At 38.4% G+C, this 19,124-nt stretch overlaps 1 protein-coding gene across 2 annotated transcripts in view; it reads left to right on the top strand.

The window, feature by feature from the left end:
• The window catches only part of GOLPH3 (golgi phosphoprotein 3), a 33,258-nt gene extending 15,158 nt beyond the window's left edge, over nt 1–18,100 (top strand). The window contains exons 2-4 of one of the 2 annotated variants that reach the window (XM_055698806.1): nt 4,361–4,492; nt 10,501–10,615; nt 14,333–18,100. In XM_055698806.1, coding sequence (XP_055554781.1) covers nt 4,361–4,492; nt 10,501–10,615; nt 14,333–14,757 — 672 coding nt within the window. In that variant the 3' untranslated portion in view covers nt 14,758–18,100. Of the gene's footprint in view, nt 1–4,360; nt 4,493–7,343; nt 7,876–10,500; nt 10,616–14,332 lie in introns of those variants that run through there. The other variant, XM_027801907.2, reaches the window with a different exon arrangement.
• Nucleotides 18,101–19,124: the final 1,024 nt, after the last annotated feature.

Genomic DNA, 19,124 nt, shown 5'->3' with positions numbered 1-19,124 from the left:
TGTCTGCTAATGTATCACGCGGCGTTGTCCCTCTTGGATTAGAGACAAGAATAAAATGGCTGCTCACTGTATGTAGTGTAAATACTTTGCTGTATTGTCTGTACCATCTGTGTGAACAGGTCAAAGGAAATCAATGAGGGACACAGAAATTCAGATCTTCATAAACCTGGAAGTCATAAGTTAATGTGTTACGTTGACGTGCGGAATTAGACTCTATAACCCGAAAGTTATAAAGTAGGTATGTTTATTGCGCGCAGATGCACGGGGGATTGCTCCACCACAAGCGTGCATGCCCGAAGTGACATTTATACAATAAGACAGATGAATATTCAATTAACGCCTATACATATTCGTTACCTAAACCCGCTTACTCTCGCTTCGTATGTTAATTAGCTTATCAGTCCTTTGCCTGGAATGTGGTGGTCTTGCAGGTTTGTAGGTGATTCATGTCCTTGTGAGCATCCTATCTTCTCCAGCAAGAAGACTTAGCACTCCCTTCCTCTAGATAACATTGGAATGTCTCTCATCCTTTTCTCATCCTTTTTATAAATAGCCCCTCTGTTAGAGGAAGAAGGGTAGTGTCTCCTCAAAGCTGTGTGGCTATGTGACCAGACACCACACCCATACCAGTCACCATACCCACATTCCTTGAGCAGACATATACCATCACAACCGATGTCCATTGTCCCCATTTCACGCTATTTCTTCATATCAATGTTTTGCACAAAAAGGAGGTGGGGACGGGGAGTGCTGTGGAAAGGAGTGTCAGAGGTTTGGTGATGGGCAAGTGCAGCTGAGGAGGCAATGAAAAAGCAGGGAGTGCAAGATAAGGTAGGCTGGGTAACACTGAGGCACAGGGCCATCATTGGGAAATGGACTATTTAATAAGTCTTGAGTGAGAGTGTCAAGTGATTAGTGTCTAACTGAACAGGAAGACCTGTGTGAGCTGGAAATTGGGTAAAGGGCATAGGAAGAGGATAAAGTAAATACATGCAGCAGGAGGTGGTGGGAGAGAAATGGCCTCGTCACCATGGATTTTGAATAACTTACTCTTAAAGCAGAAAGAGTATCTTAGTGCTCCGTGCTTTGCCGTGCCTGGGAGGAAAGTCTGAGATTTCAGAGTTAATATAGTGACAAGTTTCTATTATAAACTTTATTCTCATTTTCCTTATGCTTGTCTAGCAAAATTATTTCTTACCTGAAAATTTCTAGGTCAGGTCTGATGAAAAATGCTTTTGTACTATTGTTTGTGTAAATAAACATGACAGTTGTAAACATTCTTTTGATCTTTGAATCAACGTAGATTTAAAATTGTCCTGCAAGCTATTAATAGCTTTTAGTGCTATAGCAGTGTGATCGCTGTCAGATAAAAATAATTCCCTGCCTTGTAAGGCTTTTTTTTTTTTTGTCCCCTGCTGCTTAGCATCTTTTAATAAGTATTTCATTGAGTTAGGATGTTTATAACATTACAAAAGACTTGTAGGAAGACTAATAAAGTAAAAATATTTGATGTTGTATTTGAGAAAACTAGTGCTGTTTAAGAGCACTAAATAGTGGAATGATTTGCATCTGTAACTAGTGCACTTTGATCTTCAGTCTAAGTGTTTTGAGACTGTTAGACATTTGGAATAACAGTGAGAACAGTGTTAAAAGGTCAAACCAAATCCCTGTCTTGTTCCGTAACCTGTAATGGGCAATGACCAGGCCACATTCAGGGGATGGGTGTGTATGGAATGATGACTCCTCCTGCAGTGTGCACTGACGTCAGCTGGGTGGGAGCTTCCCAGACTATGTGTGGTTTACAGATCCATTGCTGTCTGTCAAATTTCATTGTCAATCTCCTATGAATAAAACTTTTGCCTTCCTGTAAAAACAGTTGAATAGAAACACAGACTTTTCTAACCTGTGAGCTAGCTTCATTTTTTCTCCACAGACAAGGACTAAAAGGTTGTAAAAGTTTTGTGTGCAAATAGTATATTATTCTATATTGCTGTTTTTCCTCTCTATTTTATTATTCCTTTCACTCCTCTTTTTTTCTTCAGTGTCCATCTATAGCCTCTTTAATAGGCAGTAGTTCAGTAATGCTGAGCACTGTTCTCTTTTATGCACCATTTTTTAGTTATGCTATATGCCATATAAAGTAGGTGTCAAGAAGCTGTTTGCAATATTGAAAATAAACGTCTGCTTCTACTCATCTTCACTTACACTGGGAAGTTTGAGTTAATTTAAAAGATGATTTTCTTACTCTTGTGTGCTAAACTGACCTTTTGTGAAGGCTCTTTCAGTTGTCTGAGGTCTTTGCAGTAAGTGCCAAAACCAGTCAGTCCATCTGCCTGAACTATCTGGAAAGATAAGTATAATGGATTGAGAAATGTTCAGAACGACACTTAAGTGTTACAAAATACCTCCTTCCTCACTGTGTGGATAGCAGTTATAATCTCTGTGTATTGAAATATGATGTTCCTTTTGCTAGTAGATCACCTGCAAACTCAGAGCCTGGAGAAAAATAAAAAGGTGGTGACACCGTATATATTCTTATGACTTTAACATCATCTAACCCACTAGAACAAGCAGTCCCATTTATGAAGAATATAATCTTTTTGAGCTGCCTTTCAGGATCACTTCATTAAAAACTGTTGGGTGATTGTGCAGTCTCCATCCTTGGAGGTTTTCAAGACTTGCTTGAATAGAACCCAGAGCCAGCTTGACCTGGCTTCATAGCTGAACCTGCCTTCAGCAGGAGGTTTGATTAGAGATCCCGTGTTCCCTTCCAACCAGAATTATCCTATGATCCTGTGTTTCTCTGCAACCCACATCCTCTGGCTGTGTATGTTGAATAACTGCTGGAGCAGAGGAGTTTACAACTGGTAATTGCTGCTGGGAGTGGTGTAGTCAAGCATTTAGTTGAAAAGTACTCACTTTAAAAATATATATTCAGTTTTCATTACTAAACAAAGAGGGGGGAAATCTAGCACTTTAATTGTTTGCATAATAATAGAACGAGTTTTTGTGAATAGGAAGAAGTGCTCAGCTGTATGTTTGTGCAGTAGATTTTCAGTTTGCATATGTGTTGTCTGATTAAAAATAAATAAATCTGAAATATTAGAATGTAGAAGTAATCTCTTTGGATTTTTTCTTTTTCCTTTTTCATCAAGCAAATACTGTACCTTATCTTGCATGTTTTTTGGCAAAGAAATGTCTGATGCCAACCAAAATCTTAATTTACAGAATGACTGACTTAAGAGAATAGCTGATGCTCACAAAATACCAGCTCCAAGTAGAATGCTGATTAGATAACTTCCCAAATACCTTTCCAACCTTACATTCATGACCTTTTAAATAAATATTTGTGACGTATTTCAGTAATTACTTTCTAGAGATTCAGAGCTTTTGTAGACTTCTTGGAAGCATTGGTCATCTATATAATACAGCTCTTGAAAAAAGTTAAGTGCTAAATGGAAACAAGTATTATAATGTTCCTGGAAATCTGTATTTTTGGCATGCCTTAGTTAGGGACTGGTTTCTAAGTTCAACGGATTTCAGATGTGTGCATTTTTATACATGGACAGCTTTTACCTGCGAACAGAATAAAATTGAAGTGCTCTTGATTCAACCTAGTCTTTGTTATTGGTTAAGAGAAATTTTATGAAGGGGAGCACTCCCTCCTTTTTCTGTTCCCCCCTTCCTTTTCAGCACTTATCACTAGAGAAGTTTTGGAAGGTCCTTCTGGATGATATCAAGTGTTTCTGCAATCATTTCTCAAAAGACAGAATGTTAAATGACAAAATGGTAGCTGTTCTGAATATTTGCTTGAAAACTTTTGTCTTTTATTTTACTGTATTTGAGGTAAAAAGATCTGTTCTGTCATTTGTGCTGATTGCCGCATTTGTGTTCCAGTATACTCCATATTTTATTTAATACCAATTTTTAGGTTGTTACTACTTTATCGGTGCCATATTATTTACGGATACTAAATGACATTAATATTTGTCAAGAAACTCAGATAAGCCTGTGTGATGTTGGTAATGCCAAACACTTGATGTCTTAAAAATGTAGTAAGTTTATTTTGAGTATGTGTAAACCATGCTTTATGTCTCTCAGTTCTTAATACCTCAGTTACGTTTTGTATAATTTCCTGAGGTTTCCCTGTTCTTCAGAGAGGTGAGACCAAGTGTCAAAACTAATAGGGGATGAGTCAGTTTCTGTTCCGTGTTTCAGTGCAGGAATGGTTGTTGGCTAGTGATGCTACTTCAAAAGTGTTTGAAGGCAGGAGAACTGACTGGAGAATGCAGTAAGCCTCTTTTTCTGTTCCGCTTTCAGGTGGAGATAGAGATAACTTACTGTCTTTCATTCTTCACAGGGTTACACATCATTCTGGAATGATTGCATCTCCTCAGGATTGCGTGGCTGTATGTTAATTGAATTGGCATTGCGAGGACGTCTTCAGCTAGAAGCTTGTGGAATGAGGCGTAAAAGTCTATTAACAAGAAAGGTAAGTGGGGGAAGATGATCCATTTACTTTTGTGCCATGCTTCAGGCAATACAGCAACTATAAATTACAACTGATTACAAGGAAAAGACTTTTTTTAAATTTACATGGGGATTGAGATTCTGGGTAGTGACCAAAGTTAAATGCACAGAGTTGAGTGTTTCAATGGCAAGCTGAAATGCCTTGGAAAATCTTCTGTACATGTTCTCTGCTCCCATTTGTTCTCTTGACGCGTTACTGGTACTGTTGGGAACCTTGCACAAACAGTTGGCAGTGGCTTTGTTCAGCATACGGTGGCAGCAGTTATTGCTCAGAGCCAGTAGCACCAGTGGTAATCTGCTGAAGGAACTGATGTGTGCAGTGTTGGTGAGATGTGGGCTGATGCTGGGGGGGAATGGCAAGCTGACAGCCTACCAAATGTATCCTGCAAGACCCCTGTTCAGTTCTGGTGTACACCATGTTGTAGTACATGCTTGCAGTGCATGGGAAGGAAATGATCCTTGTGTCTTGGGCCCCTGAGAACACAAAACTGTATCTACTTTAAGCATGTGACTGTTGTGTTAGATTTGTTGTACTCACTGACCTTCAAGATGGCCAAACATTTAAGGTCCTTTATTGCGTTAGGTTGAAGGTTTGAGGCCTTAATTTACTACTTTTGCTGCTGGATTTTTCCTTTGAACAACATGTGCAAAGTCACACTGTTTGAAAAATTTTTACATCATCAGCTGTTAGAGGACACTTGTAAAATAAGCTCATTGAAAACTTTGTCAAATGTTGTTTATCCACCACAGATAAATTCTCTTTTGTGTCACATTTCCCTGGCAATATTATCTTTTGCTAATCTATTTAAAGGAAAGCTTACAAATTCCCCAACCTTCTTCCCACTTCCTCCTCTTCTGAAGAATCAAACCTCTGTTCAGATAAACAGCTGCTACTTCTTTTAGCTTCATTTAAGCATATTCAGTATTGATTAGTTTGCAGAATTTTTTTTTTCCTTCAAAGCTTTTGGCTCCTTAGGTATTCAGGAATGTTCTTTAGCAGTTATTTTCATTCTGTGCAAACCTTGTCAGCTCTAGCTACCTGAAATGTTAACTATGGGGCTTTTCTTAGGAAAATGGAAAAATAACCTTAGGAAAATGGAAAAATCTTCAGTAAAGAATACAAGCAAAATTATTGTCATCTTTGGTTAGTTTTGTGGGATTTTTCTTATGGGTTTGGGGGGGGGGGTAGGAACCTTGTTAAAACTTTGATCATGTGGTTTTGGGAGTTGGTAGGTGTGTTTGTTTCTTCTCTGTCTGCACCCTGGCCCTTGCTGAAGGAAATCTAGAAGCTACCCAATATTAAAGGCTGTGTTCTTTCTGCTGTTACAAGGCAATTGAGAGATTTCTTTTTGCAGGCAGGAGTGTTCTATGAAAAAGGCTTTAATTTAAAATTCAAATGACTATTAGTTTCTGCCTAAGTAATTTCTTGCAAATAAAATCACTAACTGCTGATCTATATGAGGTTTCTTCTCCCTCTGTTATCACCTTTCTCTCGGTTCAGAAATAATTCTCATGACTGACTTGTGTCATTTTGTATCTTCTTTGAAGTATTGTGTCAACAAAGATTTCAGTGTTGTTTCTGTGTTGCCTAGATTTAAGTGTCTTAACTGTATGAAGTGTCTTTCTGGTCCCCCTTTTGCAGGCTTTGCTCCCCTTGTCCTCAGCTTTGGCTGTGAATTAAATACTGTGGTTTAGTGAGTGGAATGGACTGTGTAGTTGCATACAAGGTTGTGAATCAGTGGCAATAACATTTTCTATAGTTTCTGCCTCCCAGGCTAGCTTTTCTTCCTCCTCACCCCAGGTCCATCCTCAGATTCGTGGGAAGGTAAAACCTCCTTAAAACTCAAAGCTTTGATTTGTGAATCTTCAAGCCATGGTCTGAAGGGAGGAGTTTAGGCTTCAGTTATTTTAGCATGTTTTGCAGCTGTGAAGGGTAGTCCTCTCTTTGTGAAGAGGCTTATTGGAGTCTCTTGGGTTGTTCCTAGCATTTGTGCAGGCTTGTCAGGTAACCCCCTCTGGCTGAAAACTAATTCACTACTTTGATCAGTTTAGTTTTTACTTTTATTTCTCGATATTATCATCAGGTGAGGCACAAAGTGAGACTGCTGGCACAAGTGGTAAGGTGAGAACAAGAAGAGTGTTGAACTAGTTACTTGGGCAGTAGTATGGATTTATAACCAACTAACTGTCATCTTGCTCATACAGCTAACTTGAAAGTTTGCTAGCTACAATGGTTTTTACTTAGAGCCTTAAATCAGGTGGATCTTTACTGATAATTTTTTGCAGTTTCTAAGAATGGAAATTTTCTAATTTCAGAATGGATCAAAATGTATTAAATCCACGCTTGAATGCCATAGACAAATGAGACTGAGAAACTGACAGACAAGGATTGGATAGATGTTAGTGAAGCTTTGAAAGTCAGTATGACGTATTTTATGTTGCAACATCCTCTTGAGTTTGGCTTAAGAGTATGTAATCATTGCATCGTTTTGGAGTTCTAGCTACTGGTATCTATTTTAGAAACAAATAAATGAATGTTGAGGTTTATATGTAAATAATTTCTAAGATTAGTGGTTATTGAAGATGGGAAATGGTACTCTGTGCTACCTAACAGCCTTCAGAAAGCAAACCAAATCATTAGAGTTCTTAAAAACAAAAGAAATCCCAATAAATCCTTGGTGTATTAACTTCAGTATTTTCTAGCTGACAATTCTGAGTGATTCATGCATGAGTGAATTTTTGTATTAGAACTAAATAATGAAGTTTACTTAAAAATCAGTGCAAGAAGTGCTAAATCTTTAGCATTGCTTAATTGCAAAGCTTCGTTGTGGAAAATGCAAATTAAATATTCTGTACAACTTAAATTTCCTCAACAATTGGATACAAAGCAGATCTAGTACCTGATAAATCACTGAAAAATGGGAATAAAGAAAGCGTTCTTGCAATAGGCGAAGGACCATCATCTCTGAAGAACCAGGAGCTTAGCTTCTTTCTTTACCTTAGCTCTTCTGTTAAAGAGAGAAAATAATCTCCCTCTTGCAGATGTGTAATCTTCTGTGGTGATCCAGTTCACAAGATCGGCAACCTACTTGATTTGCCACTCTTCCTGTGCTGTTACACCTCTCTTGTGCTGTTATGCCTCTGAAGAGAGTTAGCCAGGAAGCATTCATCAATGCATCCTTCAAGAAACAGCAGATCCATGAAGCTGGAGAGAGGTGGTTGAGCTTCTGCTGTTGCCTTGTGCCACATCCATGTGGTGGGAGGGGGAGGAGTAGAGAAATACCATGGAGGTGTGAACCAAAATACTTTTGTTTGAGGGGAAGGGTAATCAGAAGAATCTGTGCGGTGAATATTCAGTGTAGTAGAGAAATGAGAAGAAGCAGTGCTATATGCCTGGCTGCAGAGAACAGTAAACTTAGAAACAAAATCCCTGTGTATTGTGGCTTCACGAGAGCTTATGGGGTCCTAACAGAGTTGCATGGTGGAGTCTGTTCCTTACAGCTCTTACCTCTAAATGCCTGTATGTTTAGGGTCGTACTGTTGTGGTACACTATATTCAGGCTGGCTTCTTAAACTTCTTTGCAGTGGTAGAAAAAAAAAATCTTAATCCCAAAAAAGCAAGGAAAGCTGTTTTCTGAATTTTAAAAAAAAGTTACATATATCTTAGACTGAAGAGCTTTTTTTCTCTTCAGTGAGGTAGGTTTTGTTTTTCCTTTTTCTAATAATAAAGAACCTATTGGTCAAAAAGATGACTTCATCTTAGCTGTTAAGTGAGATGGTGAGTAGCAGGCTCTCAGATGCAGCAGACTGGAGCTATCCAGTGTAATCATGTGGGACACTTCAAAGAAACGAAAGTACTGCTGGAATGTCAGTTTTAAAAAGAAGTAAAGATAAGTTGGGTGTCTTTAGGCTAATTAAAGAAATATCTGATAGGTGGCTATTAATAGCCACAATCCAGGAGCTTTAAAACCCAACTTAAAGTATGCTGTTATATAATTAAAGAACAGAAACTTCCAAAATACAGAATTTTTATATGAAATTGGAAGATAGGTAATATCATCATATGTAGTTAATGGAGGGTTTGAGTGATGCTGTGGTGCAAGCTTGTAAATCAGGAAGATAAAAATGCATTGTTCTGTGATTAGTCTTAAACAGGGATTGCCTGTTAAAATGTAGTTGTATTCTTAAAACAAGTATCTGAGATTTATGGTTGGAGTGATCTCCAGCTCCCCAAAACATATCTCAAGAGACTGTTTAATCTTGATGCATTAACAGATAATGAGGTTTCTCTGGTCCCTCCCTGGCAGATGTTTAGTCTTAAAAGTCTCCACTGAATGCAGTTTGGCAGCTCCCTGGATGTTTAATTTGCTGGTATCTTTTATTTTTCCCAAAGCAGGCACCCTCAACTGTTGTTTGATACTCTCTATGTAAAAATATCTGATACGTTTTCTTTTTAGATCTAAACAAACTTTGTTCTTTTTAGCCTGACATTTGTGGATAGGTTCATTCTTGCTGATTTTTATTAAAAATATTAGTTTCTATGCTTCATATATGCCATCTAAATCAGAAATAGTATTCCACCTATGACCTGTTAGACTCACAAAGATCTCTCCAGCAGTTTTCCTTTTCATTTAATCTTATACACATCTCCTGTATTTTGCCAGTATTGAAGCTGTTCTACCATTGCAACTAATTTCAATGTTATCTAGAGACCCTATGAAAATGTCTTGTATTCCTCTATTGTTTGTAGTAAGGATTATTAGAACTACAGAACAGAACTAAACTTGGGATGTATTTCAATAGGACACGTAAAGCTTTTCCAGGACACCTTTCTGACTACTGTGAAGTGTTACAGAAAAATGAGAGCTTTCACTTGCTTCTATTCTTGTATATGTGGAATTGTGTTGATGTTTTAGTTTTTCTGTCAATTGCATATTATCTTTTTACCTGATGCTTGTGAAGTGCTAAGTTGTAAAACTATTCAAATTGCCAGATTTAGTCATTATTTTCATCAATAGTTTTGACACTGTAGTAAATCATCTTTTCCTAAAGAAAAACAGATTTTATTATTATTTGTTTTTATTCAAACACTCACTTGGACTAATTTGATCTTCATGTTTTCATTTGGTGCTTTTGTTTTTCTAAACCAGAAGAGGTTGTATTTGTACGTGGTTTAACTATTTATGTTGGTAAACACGCAGTTACTCAAATTCTTAGATTTTATTACATTACTGTGAATTTCTTTGTTGTTCAGTGCTCTCTTGACATAAGAGCTCAAATAATTTTAGAAGTTACTTAATAAAAAATGATAATCTCATTTAGTATTCCATATTATGGAGTTCATTAGTACATACCTATTTTGCCTAATATGTGTGTTTTATATAGCACATATAAGTGCTATGAATGGAATGTAGTGTTGCTGGTCAATGTTTTCTTCAGAGCTGTAAAACTTATATGTTCTCTTGAACCTATTTTTACCCATGACTATATAGAAGAAAACCAGTTCTCCTGCTTTTTCAGTTTGTAATTGATTTCTCAATTTGTTGTGGCCTAATTGTTTAACTGCAGTATTTTTAATAAATAGACTTGAGGCCGTAAAATATACTGCAGTATTAAACTGCTCTCTGATGGCAGTCTACTTCGTTTTGGGGAGGAAGTGAAGGGCCTGGCTGGGTTAGTGGATTATCTTTCTTAAAAAAATCAGGTATTAAGTATGTTCTTAATGCTGTAGTTTTAGTCCAGTAGGGTTAATTTAAGTTGTAGATAACCTAAGACTTCACATAGCTTTGTAATACTAGATTTTTTTGAAAACTAGGTTATTTTTTTCAAGTTGCATATTCTTAGAGATGGTTCCTTATTTTTAAAACTTCCTTGGTTTTGATAACAGATAAATTTTTCCAGGTTTTACTGGTGGATGTTTATGGTATATAAATTCAGTCAAAATATTGACAGCATTTTATTCTGTCCTAGGTGATTTGCAAGTCAGATGCTCCTACAGGGGATGTTCTTCTTGATGAAGCTCTGAAACACATAAAAGAGACCCAGCCTCCTGAAACAGTTCAAAATTGGATTGAACTGCTTAGTGGTAAGCCTTGGACTTAATATATTTGCTTTTTCCCCCCCCCAATAAATCTAATTATCTGACATGACTGGAGATTATACTGTAAGGTTTTTGGGGAGAAAGTATGCAAAAAAGTTAATTAGTCTGTCCTCTGGGTTAGTCTCTTGTTGATTGTAGCCTTTAATCAAATACAAGTAACTGTTGCTTTTGATTTAACTTGGTAGTGAAGGGATCTATATGGAGGTGTCAGAGGACATCTCAACTCTGTGGAAGAGGCACCTTCCACTGATTCTGAAGTAAATCAGGACTGCACCCTGGAGATACGACTGCCTTTCTCTGTAATTGGAAATGAGGTGCATGGTTTCAGTATTCAGGTCATTTGTTAAAGAAAGGAGATACAGAGTCTGCCACTCAGTTGTAAAAAAAAGTCAGTAGTTCTGTTTTTCCATTAACTAGAGAAATGTAATTCAATATTTTCAAATTTTCTCATTGTTTAAAACAAAGTCTTCAAGTTGAGTACTTTGCCCACAGCTGCTCTTGTAAAGCTAGTAATTTGTGGCAAAAAAAATGTCAATTCGATTTCGTCTTTACAATTACAGTTAATGTTTTTCATGTCTTGCCAACAGTTGTATCCTCAGGATGAATAAATTAAACTGAAATAAACAATGAACATCTTTTAACATGTGCTTTTATAGTTTTGTTGTTTTATTAGTTTTTTTCGTTGTAGCCAGAATTCATCACCAAGATTTGTCTGTTTTTACAAAATGCATAAAATATAGCTTCCTTGGAGTAGGTCAGAGATGACTTCAGTTTTGCAAACAGTGCAGGAAGAAACCCCACTGTTTTGTCAACAACATGACTCTGGGAGGTATGGTGTAGTAAGACTTGAAGTTTTCTAAAAATACTAGTTGTAACAACGAATACATGTCCAGAAACTCAGCAAAAACCCTTCACCTTTCTCTCCGCCTTGCTTTCATGATGTTCTTCGTGTTTGTCCTGTACCACCTTAAACAGCCTCCCTTGCACATCAGTTCATACTCTTGTCTTTGCCATTCCTCCTGTGTTGCCCCTTGACTATCAGACAGAGGGGGGAGACAGGAGAACAAAGCAGCCCTTGTCAGCAGGGGGCATGTCTGCTGCGAGGCCTTGCAGTTGTTCTTCCTCAGCTTTCCTTCACTTTTACAGCCTGCAAAACCAATTCATTTTTCTTGTCCCAAATATATAATTTGTGCTGACATTTCACCTTCTCTCCCAGTGTGGAGCACATCAAGTTAGTACTGACTCAAGAAGGGTCAAGTAATGAATGAACAGTATTGTAGGTTTTCTTTGAGCTGAGCTAAGCTAAAGTTTTTCCTGCCCCTGCTGAGCTCTCCCTCTGGGAAGATAGTTATTGTCAGTGCTGTGGCTAGGACTTGGATCAATCATTTTTACTTAGATATGATTATTAATTACTAGTTTCTTGGATGGCATTACAGTTCTTCACATTTCCCATTGTTTAGAGGACTGCCCTTTGAAGAAAAATATTTTGGTGTTCTGTTTATTGTGTTCTTTTTGGAAACTTTTAGAATTTTGCTTTGGGACCTGATCCAGGAAGATTGTTGGTAATTACAGCTTAAAGTAACTATGTGAGGAATGCTGCTTGAAGTTACAATACATACGAGTTCAAAGCCATCATGGAAATAACTTATGTGGATGTGTAAAGTGGCGTTTTCCAGGCTGATGTTTTTTATAAGATAGCCTCTAACAGAAGCAGGTGTAGGAAATACAGAGGTTTGGATCAAAGTGTCAGGCATTCCTGCAGATGTAACAAACTTCCGTCTGTTTTGACAAGCAAATGTCTGTGTAATGGAGGAGATTGGTCACAAGGTGTCATCACAGTACTGATTTTTATTACTGTATAGCCGCATCCCCTTAACCAATGTAGAAAAATCTAGGAAATATCCTTTGCCCTGTGAAACACTGTAAGGAAGCTGCACTTTTGTGTGTGTGATGGTTTCATTCATGGTCTAGCTGGGGAATCACATTCAGTGAGGTGTGGGACCTATAGGGGCATGTGTAGTTCAGGCTTGGGTGTGTTTTCAGCCTTTCGCTATGCAGCTGGTGTCATTTCATTTGTTTACTTAACTTGGATACAGCATATGTCATCCTCCATCACAGTGAGAGAAACCTGGACGTCATCTGTGGTTGTTACTATTATTCATTTATAGAAAACCCCCACCAATATAACAAATACTTAAAGCTGTTTCTTCTCTGGCCTCTTAAAATGCATACACTTTTGTTATATCAGGAGGACATTTTACAATAAATACTTAGGTAGGCTGGACCTAAAGTTTTATTGTGGTTTAACCCCAGCTGGCAAACAAGCACCATACAGCCACTTGTTTGCTCCCCCTCACCCAGAGGGATAGGGAGAGAATCAGAAAGAAATGTAAAACTCGAGGGTTGAGATAAGAACAGTTTAATAATTTAAGCAGAATAAAAAGGAAAGAACAATAACAACAACAATGGTAAGGTGGGGGAAAGGATAAAATCCAGAGGAAAAGGGAGAAAGGAGAACAAGTGATGCACAGTACAGCTGCTCAGCACCCGCTGACCCATGCCCGGCCAGTGCCCGAGCAACGATCCCCAGGCCCCAGCCAACCCCCCAGGTTTATATACCCAGCATGACGCCCCATGGTACGGAACACCCCTTTGGCTGGTTCAGCTCAGCTGTCCTCGCTGTGTCCCCTCCCAGTTCCCTGTGCCCCTCCAGCCCTCTCGCTGGCAGGGCCTGAGAAACGGAAAAGTCCTTGACTTATGAACATTACCCAGCAACAACTAAAAACATCAGTGTGCCATCAACATTGTTCTCACATCAGCCAAAACACGCGCTGTAGGAGCTACAAAGAAAAAAATTAACTCCACCCTAGCCGAAACCAGGACAAGTTTTTAGCTTAAGTAAACTTTTAAGCAAAGGTGGATTTCTCGGTGCTTAACAATTTTAGCTTTGTCAGTAGCTGTTGATGCTGATTTTGTGCTTTTTAAATTCCCTTCTCTATGCGCATAGTCATGCATTCTGAAGGGCACAATTCTCCTGCCTTAACAAAAAGCATTAAAAATAATTTTCATAGGAACATTAAAACCCCTGCCCCAAATGTGCTCATGTGTACAGATAAACCCCTGCATTCACCCAATGGGTGGTCGCTGTTTCATCTGGTGGGGGCAGGAAGGGAGAGAAAAAAACCAGGAAGCAACAGAAATACACAGGGTGGGTGTGCATTATTAGCTTGTCTGTGACAGAAAGAAAGCAATGACACTTCTTCCAGTCTCCAAAATGGTAAAAGGCTGGAATCAGGGAAGTGCATAAGAGAGGAGGAGATGCTTAGTTTTATTTTTAATATTAAAAGTAAATTCTTTCTTCATGACTGGTTGGGGTTTTGTTTTTTGTGTTGTTTTTTTTCTTCAGTACAAGACTGCTTATTTTTTGTATCCTTGATCAAGATGTGGCTTGGCTAGCATTTTGTCCAAAGTTTATAAACATACACTGCATTCCTCCAAGGAGACTCTTATGGTCTCTATGCCTATATCTGGTTAGGTCAGAGATCAGAAATCGGAGAAATGCTGATGTTAGCACAGTATCTTGTTGTATAGTCAGCTATATGGATGTGACAGCTCATTCTGCACCACAGGGAAGGGGGAAATCACTGTAATAGTACAGCTTAAACTTTACCTGACTGTTGGGGTTTTTGCTTGCTCTTTTAGGTGAAACATGGAACCCATTGAAGTTGCACTACCAACTACGAAACGTCCGTGAACGGTTAGCTAAAAATCTAGTGGAGAAAGGTGTACTGACAACAGAGAAACAGAACTTCCTTCTTTTTGACATGACTACGCACCCTCTCACCAACAACAATATCAAACAGCGCCTCATCAAGAAGGTTCAAGAAGCAGTTCTTGACAAATGGGTAAATGACCCTCACCGCATGGACAAGCGCTTGCTGGCACTTGTTTATTTAGCCCATGCTTCAGATGTTCTGGAGAACGCTTTCGCCCCCCTTTTGGATGAGCAGTATGATTTAGCCACAAAGAGAGTGCGGCAGCTTCTGGATTTAGACCCTGAGGTTGAATGTATGAAAGCCAACACAAATGAGGTTCTGTGGGCTGTTGTAGCAGCTTTCACAAAATAACTGCATTCAGACTGAAGCATTCTCTCTTGTTTCATGTAAACCAGTTGTTTTCCTTCTATTGACTATTCATGTTTTCTGTAATTTGTACCTTCTCACATGATGAATCTGCTCTTGTTTAATGGGGATTATAAGTGGTGTATTCCTTCCTTCTCTGTGTATCTGTATACAGGATTCTGCTGGTACAAGAGACTTTCCTGTTTAAAAACAACAGAAAAAGGTTTTACTGCCATATTGGCATTCCATTTCCTATTGTTTCAGTTATCCGAAATACTTTGTTTAATCTATTTTGCATCTTATTGTTGTTGAAGTGGTTTAGATCGCTGAAGGTCCATGTTGAAGTATCTGTCAGGACATTTTATACACAGATGTTTCAGTTGTACTTAACGAACTTACTTTAAAAGCAGAAATGCCATTAATCAGCTTTGTCAAAAGTTCCTGTAAAATGCCCCATAAATTTTACTTTTCATGTAAGTCTCTTGTGTACTTATATTTTCATTAGAATGATCACTGAGTCATAAGGCTAGATAGAAAGGTCCTATTGTTTCATAAACCAGTTTTGGAATGGGATACATTCCATTATATTGTATATATAGTTCAAATTGTATATTAACTGCCCCATCCTAGTATTTTGCAAGACCTACTTAGTTGTACACCTGGTGCCCCTTATTTACTGTCAGCCATTGCTGACATTGATGGAAAGAAAGGCCTCCTGTAAAGAGCATGTATGTGAAAGCTGTTTCCAGTGTCTACAGAGTTTGCCATCCAGGTATTCTCAGTCTATGCATTGCCTTTGGTAATTAATGTACAGAAAGAGATCACTTCCTATCATTGTTTGTACTTTTTTTTTTTTCTTCCCCCTCCTGTATGGAAGAGGCTCATGACCAAGTACAATTCTTGAGTGCAGTTTTCAACTTTGTACACAAATTAATGTTTGTCTCAATCTTATTTTACACTTTCAAAAACAAAGTCAGTCCTAGCAGGTGTTGCATGTAAGTGGTTAGCAAGTAATGACTGCAGTTCAGATGACTTAAGATTTCTGTAATGGGATGCTTTGCTATATCTTAAATTTTTATATACAGTTATGCTGATTAGCACACTATTATAAAAATATATATAAAACTTCGGCTTTTTAAAATTTATAGCCTCTTTGCCACTGCTTGTTATCTCCCATCAGTTTCACTGTAAATATTATGCATTGAAAAAATTAAGCATTGATTTATATATTTCTTCTTTCCTCATAACAGTGCAGATTTATAGTGGGGCTTACAGGTGTTTAGAAACTTTTTTGGTTAATGTTCAGAGCAAGAATACTAGATGGTATATAACTGTAGAGTTGAAATTTAAGGGATCCCTTAATCTGTATACTAGCTTTTTACCTACAGTAAATAAACTATGATCTTGAAAGTGCCTGAAACAGAGCAAGCATGTAATTCTTATTTTTTGTGCTAATTAGGAAGGTTTTATTGCTTAACTGAAAGCTTTAGTTAATATCCTTCTTATTAGAAAGGGAGAGTTTATATTAAGTAGATCAAACTGACCTAATCAGCGGTGTCACTCAGATCTGAAGGATTCATGGCTGAGTTAACATGAGTGTGCAGCTGTGCCTGCCGTGGGTGGACCTCTTCTATCTTGAGCACAACTCTACAGCCTCATCTGTGACTGGACTTCTAATTTTGCATTTCATTTTCAATCATTTAGATGCTTAAGTATTTGACTTTAACAATTTGTCATACCTACATAACCTTTTTTAATAAAGGTTTTTAAAAATATGGTCCTTAACATTTAATGGCACATTGTTCTTTCATTTCTTAAATACTGTTTCTTTAGAAAAATGGAATTATATTGTAAAATTTCAAACCCTGGTTTACAAATAAAAAGACAAACAGTGTTCTCAGTTGTAAGATGCTGTGGTTAAAACTTTGAGGAGCTTGGGCATGAACTTTGGACGTTTTCTTTTAAGCATTTCAAAATGTGATTGGTTTAAGTGGAGGAAACATGGAAGTTGCTGTGTTGCTTTTACATCTCACAGCTTGTAGAATACTTTCTGTACTTGATAGTATATGCTAACACACTGCTTTCATTCTCTTTCCTCTGATCAGTTTTCTTTTTTTCTGTTTCTCTTTGAGAGGAGAGAAAAGTAAGTAGGTGGAAGGGTCAGAAAAATAGTGGAGTATCAGGAGCAAGTTAGGTGCACGAAACTTTCGAAGTAGCTTTGAAAATCTAAGCCACTTGCAGCATGCTTCAGACTGAAAATATCTTTTGTAGTCCCTTTTCTGTTCTCTCATCTTCGTTCTGTGAGTATTTTGTATGTTCCTGCTGGATTCATGCTAGGTTGTGGAGTGTATTGGGGTTTTGTCGCTCTTATAGCCAACATGGTTTAAAAGAAGTCACCCTTTAGTCCTTCCCAGAAAGAGGATATGGTTTTTTCCTGCCTACAGTATTTATCGGCTTTATTTCCCCTCAAGATAGAATATTTCTCTGTGATGGGGAGACCTTCTACTGGGTGTATCAAAGAACTTTCATGTAAGTAATGAAGGTTTTGTGAAGAGCAACAGTGGGTTTTGCTAGACGACCTGGTATAAGGCTGGATGTGCAGGGGAAATAGATCTTGAGTCTTGAGTCCTGTGTTGTGCCTCAGAAAACCTGAAGTCTCACAGGTGCTACCTAACCTTACGTCTAGCAAGAAGGGTAAGACCGGTAGGTTAACAGGAACTGATTTAGCTAACATCCTCGCCTTTGTTGCTGTTTCAGGTTGCTATGTGATAAAATGGTTAAACATGGGAGACTGCTTTGTTCTGCTGAGATTCAAGTACCCTTTCTTCCTATAAGCTGCTACTGCAGTTCATAGAGACCTGGGTTTAAAATGTTTTTGTCTGCTCTGGGTCCTCAGCTCACAATGGCTGAAGTGAAGACCACTATCTAGCCTGAACTTGAATGTATGCCTCAAGGGAGAGCATACGTTATTCAGGGGTGCATTCTTTTAAAACAAACTTTAAAGTTAATGTCAATAACAGGCTTCTGACAGTTAAGTCCCCAAGCAGTACATATATATATATATCTGTAGTTTTGCAGTCCTTGAGATTTACATCCTCCTCTTCTGTGTTTCTCAAGGTGATGCTACAGTGCCCCTGTATGGGATGCTAGTGAAACCTGTGTGCCATACATTATGCCACTGTGCTTTCGAGGCAAAAGTTGCAGAAACTGGCCATAAAAGGCTGGTGACTGAGTGCTGATGTGTTCATGCCCATTTCTCCTACAAAGTGAAGACCTGTATTATCTAATGTGTTCTCTGTGAACTGGACTGAATCTGTACTGAAACAAAATAAAGCACCCTTTCAAGCTACGAGCTGCAGGTGGTTACTGTGTATCACATGCATGCAACACCTAAAGGATTTTTTTTCTATTTTTTTTTTTTTTCATTTGCTAAGTAATTTCCAGTTTTTCATGAGGTTCTGGTCTTCATCAGTTTGGAAAACAGAACTTTAAAGACTTCAATCAAGGCATCAGTTGTGCCTCAACTGGGCTTCAGGTAGTCAAAGCCTGTTAGGTCCTTGTTTCCTTTATTGTCCATCTGTCTTTCTATATAGAAGGGGGTTTCCAGCTCCTGAGAAGTAAAAATTTCTTGAAAAAGTAACTCATTCTGTGGAGATGCTTAATGTATACAAGAGTTTAATTACTTGGGAAGTGAGATGTTGTCAAATGCTTTGTAAGCGTCAGATGTGAAGTGTGCTGCTAGGAGGTGACCGGGGGTAGCGGGGAGGATCTTCGGGTAAGAAGCGTGGTCAGGGCTGCTGCCTGTGTTAACCTCTGAATAAGATCTGGAGTTCCCTCCCATTGGGTTGTTTTCTCCTGTCCTCAAAGCAGCAGCACAAAGCCTGTGAAAAAGCTGATGGTAAGTAATGCCTTCTGGCTTAGGAGGAGAAAGACTTTCTGTAGAAACAGTGGGGAAAATAGGCGGTTTCTAAGCAGAAGAGAGGAGGGAAAGAAATGACGAGTAGTAGCCTTTGGCTCCCTTACCCCCTCCCCTTTGCACAAAGAAGCCAAACAAGTTGCTGTTACGGCTTTTTTCTCTCCTGGCTTTGGCCCCTGATCTTTTCCATTTCTTCTCTTTTCCTTTACAAGTTGCTTGGTAACTTCTGTGCTTGTGAATGAGTTGTACTGATTTCCAACCTTAGGTGTTTCCCCTCTTGCCTTTTCACTACTAGCCGCCTTTTGCTCTTACGTCTACTGTCTACTTGAGCTTGGCTCTCCATTGCTCTGTACCCGGTGTTGCTTCCCCTCGGCTTTGATTCCCTGCTGGTGCCTGAAGGAACCTCCCTTTCTCCAACAAGTGCATTTGTCAGTGCTGGCTGAACAGAAGCAGCTGG

The sequence above is a fragment of the Falco cherrug genome, chromosome Z (assembly GCF_023634085.1).
Source record: "Falco cherrug isolate bFalChe1 chromosome Z, bFalChe1.pri, whole genome shotgun sequence".
Lineage (NCBI taxonomy): Eukaryota > Metazoa > Chordata > Aves > Falconiformes > Falconidae > Falco > Falco cherrug.
Note: the sequence above shows the minus strand (reverse complement) of the source record. Positions and strands in the feature narration are given on the sequence as shown.